The following is a 6,000-nucleotide window of genomic DNA, read 5'->3' as shown; positions in this document are numbered from 1 at the left end:
CCAGATGCTAATGTTTTTCTGGGTAAAGATCTCCAAAACAGGCCGGTCTCATCTGCATTGTAAATAAATTCTTCTTCGTATTTTTCTGATTTTACAAATTCAATAAATTCTTTTACGAATTTCGTAGCAGACTCTGTAGATGCAGATAATTTTTCACCATGCAATCCGATTTCGCGTATATCCTGCCGTAGCTTAAAATTTCTAAGCCACCCAGAGCTTGCTTGAAATGTATTAGTATTTTCTCCATTCAACTTTTCGTTGAAAAATAGTGCCTTCTCACATAATAAGGGTCCAGAAATGGGATGACCAGATGAGCGTTTCTGCAAAAACCACATGTGCAAAGCTTTATCTACTTTATCATCAAAGGATTTTTTCATCGATTTTCTATCTAAGCTTCCTTGCTCACTTTCAAGTCCCGTTAAATACTTCATAATTGATTCTTCATTCTTTTTTAATATCTGATATTGTAGACTTTCCTACACCAAACTCCGCTGCTAATTTTGAAGCGGCTTCATTATTTTTCAGCCTCTTCAATATCTTTCCTTTGTCTCCTAGCGAAAGAACAACTCTTTTTCGCTTCCCAGACATCTTTTCACCTTCGTTGCAGAAAAAGAAATGAGCTAGATCGCTGGTGCAATCAACAACCGCTATCAAGAAACCTTTAGTAACAACCACTAACAACTCTATTAACAACAAGAATTAACAGCGGCTAGCAACCGATATCGACGATAACAAACTCTAAAAAAAGCAGAGCACATGATTCTGAGCAACTCACTTTGTCAACGTAGATACGTCACACAAACTAGTTTTTCCCCACGTGTCCACAGCGAGGGTGGGGGGAGAAGAATGCAAACAGGAATTTTGTGCTTTGACCTTGGTTTCTCAACCCCTTTCTTCAAACCTTTTGTGTTCTCTCTTCCCACTAACAAAACTCCCCAAAAATACCTTGCAGTTTCCGGATTAAAATTTGTACGCCAAGAAAGAAAAGAAAAAAGATAGATAACAGGGTGAAAAAAAAGAGTACGTACGTAATTGAAAGCTTGGTTGGAAGGGACAGAAAAAAAAAATAGGTTTTGGATGAAAAATATGCCGTTCGCATAAAGTTCGGAAAAAAATTTTAAAAGGCGAAAAACACGGTTCGGATAATTGGAAGTTCGGTTAAAAAATTTTAAAAGGCGAAAAACACGGTTCGGATAATTGGAAGTTCGGTTAATTGGAGTTCGGATAATCGGCGCTCTACTGTAATTTAATTGTTTGAGTTCGTGTACTTGGCCACACAGAAACCGCTTATGAACTCAAGTTCAATATGACAGATGGCACAATGCAGGCACATAGTGTAGGACAGAATTAACAGCACAGAGATGGAAGTTACAACATAGGGCAAAGGGCGGGAATTGAACCCACCACCTCGGGATTACTACAATGACGAGCTTCCCAGCTGCGCTGCAGTGTTGCCAGATGGTCAAATCCAGATTTCCCCAATTCCCAGGGGCGGCAAATAGGGGGGTCAAGAGGGGCGGTCGCACCCCCAAATTTTTTGAATAGAATGATAGAAAAATTGGTAAATTCAATTTATGGAAGTCGAGAATCAATGTTCATTAAAAAAAAAAAATCTCACTGGTTTTCAGTAACTATTTGATGAAACTCGACGCATTCCCAGACTAGAATAAGTGTTTTTCGTTATTTGGATGATGACTTAGAAATTCATGAAGTATTTTCCGGCCTTTTCAGAATGTAGAAAGCTGATAGAGAACCATGTTAATTTTAACTAAAGAAGACATTTCCTCATATAGGCTAAATATTTCATACTTGTGTTCCCAATATGAGTATGATAGTATGTCCAATATGAGAATCCCGTGCAAAGTGGTGTGACTGCAAGGTGTTCTGTTCACAAGAAAATTCCTTGATGTTTTACATTAACTTTTTTCATCATTTAGTGCTCATTCATGCATTATATGTTTTCATAGTAACTTCTTAAAATGCATGTGATTATTGAATTAAAAAGACATATCAACAAATACTTTTTATGGGGCTCTATAATTATGCAATCTTGGAATGATACAAGATGGTCTTTAAGAGTTAAAACCATAAAAACATTTTTCGATAACTTCAAAGCAGCGATTTGACGACTGGAAGAATTATTGCAAAACGATTCTTTCAATGGTGAAAAAGCTCTTGCCCTTTGGCATGTATGACTTCGTGCGAATTTTTATTCAATTTGTATTGAGGAAAGTTTTTGAAAAATGCTTTACTCTATCAAATCATCTTCATAATCTGTTACCCTTAATTTTTGGACTATTCAAGCCATAGTTCAATCTACAATTGATCTGTGCACCATACTACCATAATTCAATCTACAATTGAAACTGAAAATAGATTTTACATAGATGTATATTTCAATGAAGCGTGATTCCTCAGAATCAGTTTTTTTAAGGCGCAAAAAAAAAAAAAAAGTGACAAAAATCTACATGATGATGTGAAGTGGAACATTGATTTTTTAAATATTTTGTATGAAGTAATAGATTTAGTTTCGAATGAAATTAACACAAGATTTGATGATAATTATTTTTCTGTATGGTTGGCTCTATTATATCTGGATTGGATTTTGAAAACAAAAACAAAACGTTTCAATTATGAGTAAAATTTTTAGCATGAGGCAAGAAAAAATACAAGCAATATACCGACAAGATCATTTCTCACACCAGAGACTGCAGATTCGTCCTTGTTATGGACTCATCAGTCTGGAATAGTGAATAACAGAACTGGAGGTAGATGACATCTTATTGAAGTTGTCAACGCCGAGGAGACTACGTTATTCAATGATGAAAAATTAAGCATCTCATAATTTTTGAAGTTGCCTGGGTGAGTTTGAAGAGCAAGATATAAAAAGTGTTTTCATACATAACTTTGCTACTTCAACTATTTTTTATGTATTCCAATCAGTTCAGCTAGTAGAAAAATTTTTTTTTTATGTCTCAGGAAGTTAGAGAATTATTTTCGAAACACAACGGGTAAAAAATTCAAACGAAGTCATACATGCTAAAGGGCATGAGCTTTTTCACCATCTTTTCTATTTAGCTGCACTGGCAAAACAGCACAATATTGGCACACGATTAGTAACACGATTCCCTGCTTTTCCGAATTCCAAAAGTCATGCATTAAAACTTTTCCAAAAGGTATGAAAATTTTAGTATCGAGATGTTTTGTATGATAACTTATTAGAAAATGAATCAAAAATTTTAATTGTTTCCAAACACTAATTTTCATTCATATTAAACTGATTTTATGACCACTTCCTGTTAGCTAATGTGTGTTTGGGATCGCACTGTGGTAATACATACTTAAGAAACTCGACCCCCCAAATGAAATGCTGAAATGCCGCCCCTGCCAATTAATTCCCTTCCAACTCTTCCCCAAAAAGCGATGTTTTCTATCAAAATTCCCCAAATTCAAAAATTATTTTTCCACTAATATTTTCATAAAATGAATCACTTTCCTCTGATATTTTTCTCTTGTGAAAATTATTGTTCCCCCAAATAGCCAAATTTTCTTATAAAATTCCCCAACTTTTTTTTCCTTCCCATTTTTGCTTTTTTTTACTTTTTGTTTTGTTTTCTTTATCTTTTTTTATCTTTACTAACAATAAAGCTGAAAGTCTCTCTGTCATTATCTCTGTGACGCGCATAACACCTAGACCGTTCGACCGATTTTCATGAAATTTGGCAAAGAATTAGTTTGTAGCATGGAGGTGTGCACCTTTAAATGATTCTTTTTCTATTCCAATTTTAAAAACGTTTTCCCGAGCAAAATTATCATAAGATGAACGACTAAATTACCAAGTTATCATAAAGTGGAACCGTAACGCAGGCAAGCCAATTGGCGAAAAATTCATCATGCATTATTTGTAAATATACAGGGGAACCAAAACACCTTTTAATTTTCTACTACGAGCAAAGTCATGCGGGTGCCACTAGTCATAAATACAAGCGCCTGACCGAGAGATAAGAAAAAGCCAAATATTTTTTTTTCTACTCGCATTTACTACTCTGCTTCTGTACGTACATTTAAACTATGATTTTTGTATATATTTATCCAAGAACATTCTTCATCAGACTTATTTTTGCCTGTTTCAGGTATTAATTAGTTACTCACGCAGAACTATTAATGCGAATTCTGTAGCATAACATTCCACATAATGTGAAATGCGAATTCCATAAAGTTGAGCAAAGCTAAAACCAACGCTGTTTGATACAAACAATATGACTACCAGATGTCAAGACGCGAATTTAAATACAAAAAAGAATTTTTCTCGAAGTTTTTTTTCCCCCAGGTTTTCCCAAGAAAAAAAATTTTCCCCAAAGAATTCCCCTCAAAACCCATTTCCCCAAAATTTCTCCAGAGAGCACCTGATTTCCCCAAAATGGGGAAAATTCCCCCAATCTGGCAACACTGCTGCGCTGCTGATTCCCCAGGTTGTAGGCATTGGTGGATACAGCCGGCAGGCAACCAGCATTTGCCCGGTGGGCTGATCAACTAATAGCTAAGTCTGTCGGACCCGTCTACTAACAGCAAAATGTAAATTTTGCGTGCATGTGTTTAGAATGTGTTAGTAGGGGTCTGGGGCTGCCAATATATTTTTAGTGGCGTAATAAAAAATAAATGAATAAATTTTAAAAAAAAAGAAAAACAGGGAATCCTTAGCGGTCATAAAAGTTAAAATACTTTTGGTCTCTTTGACGCTTTTATTTATAAATGACAATTCACAATTGAATCTCTGATTTTGAAAAGGGCGTAAGTCACCAGTAATTGATTTTGAGAAAACTTGATAAAACCGTTTATCTCAAGTTACAAATTAGTTATTATAAATATATAGTAGTCGTTCCAAAAGCATTGCTTTTACATCTGTTCAGTGAAGTTTTGGTTAATTTCCGATTTAATTTGGATCAAATACTGAATTTACAAATTAGATGACTTACGCCCTTTTCAAAATCAGTCAGTTTTTGGCAGTAAAAAAAATGTTATTTGCACTTATTTAAAAGATATTTTTAATTGTATAAATGTTACAAATTGGTTGGCGTTAGAAGCTGTATTTTTCCAAGAGAGGATCATGTTGTAGAATCCATGGTGTTATTCGGGAATGTGAAAGAGGAGCTTTCTAATGTTAGTCAACTTCTTTTCATTGATGGGCACCTGATCAGTGAGTGTATGCTGGCGTAGTTGGTAGATTGGGGATGTTCTTGATTTTCAGGAGTTTGTAACTGTTGTAGTTAAGAAGGTCAAGCAATAAGGATCTTATGTGTTGAAGAATCAAACACGTATATCTTGTTAGAACTGACCCCGAAGAATAAATCGTGATAATCTCTCTTTTGGCCCGAGCGGGTCTTTTTCAAAGAGAAGCAGGATTTCTTATAAAACTCTGGCCACCATTGACTGAAATCTTTGACTTCTTTGGGGCGTAGCACTTTGACAGTGAAGGGATTTTTTCTTGTAGCCAGAATCAATGCATGATATTTGTCCGGGACTTAGATGTTTTTTCTGCTGAAATAGTGGTACATTTTTGTGGGAAATGATTTAATATACTCCACCATTCAGTGGATTTCAATGGCGAAAATCTTAAAAATTTGGTCGAGGAGCTTGAGTGTGCAGTTCTTTTGGAGTGTCTCCTCCTTTTAACAATCCCCGTAAACGCCTTAGCTTCTTTTTGGAGACGCTGTGAAGACTGAGAAAACCTTTTAACAAACAGATACTTTTTGGGAGCCCTGCACGACATGATAGCTGAAAGTGTTCTGCCGTTCACAGTACCAATTCCCATTATTATCTCGATTTGTCAAAAATGGTGACTTACGCCCGTTTTAATATCAGCGATTCAATTGCTATAAAATGCAACTTACAACAAGGGCCAGCATGAGGTCATGTCAGCTTAGTTGGGAATAGGGGCCCGGCTTGGAACTGAACTCGCTCAGTGGGTAAAATGTCCTAAAGGTGAAAGGTGTAGAAGGG

The 6,000-nt window shown here is 35.7% G+C and overlaps 1 protein-coding gene across 1 annotated transcript in view; it reads left to right on the top strand.

The window, feature by feature from the left end:
* The window catches only part of LOC129234556 (myosin heavy chain, non-muscle-like), a 199,433-nt gene that overhangs the window by 190,984 nt on the left and 2,449 nt on the right, over positions 1–6,000 (top strand). Inside the window, exon 11 of the mRNA XM_054868577.1 lies at positions 5–59. Coding sequence (XP_054724552.1) covers positions 5–59 — 55 coding nt within the window. The remainder of the gene's footprint in view (positions 1–4; positions 60–6,000) is intronic.

This window comes from Uloborus diversus, chromosome 1, assembly GCF_026930045.1.
Source record: "Uloborus diversus isolate 005 chromosome 1, Udiv.v.3.1, whole genome shotgun sequence".
NCBI lineage: Eukaryota > Metazoa > Arthropoda > Arachnida > Araneae > Uloboridae > Uloborus > Uloborus diversus.
This window is presented reverse-complemented; position numbering and strand designations above follow the sequence as displayed.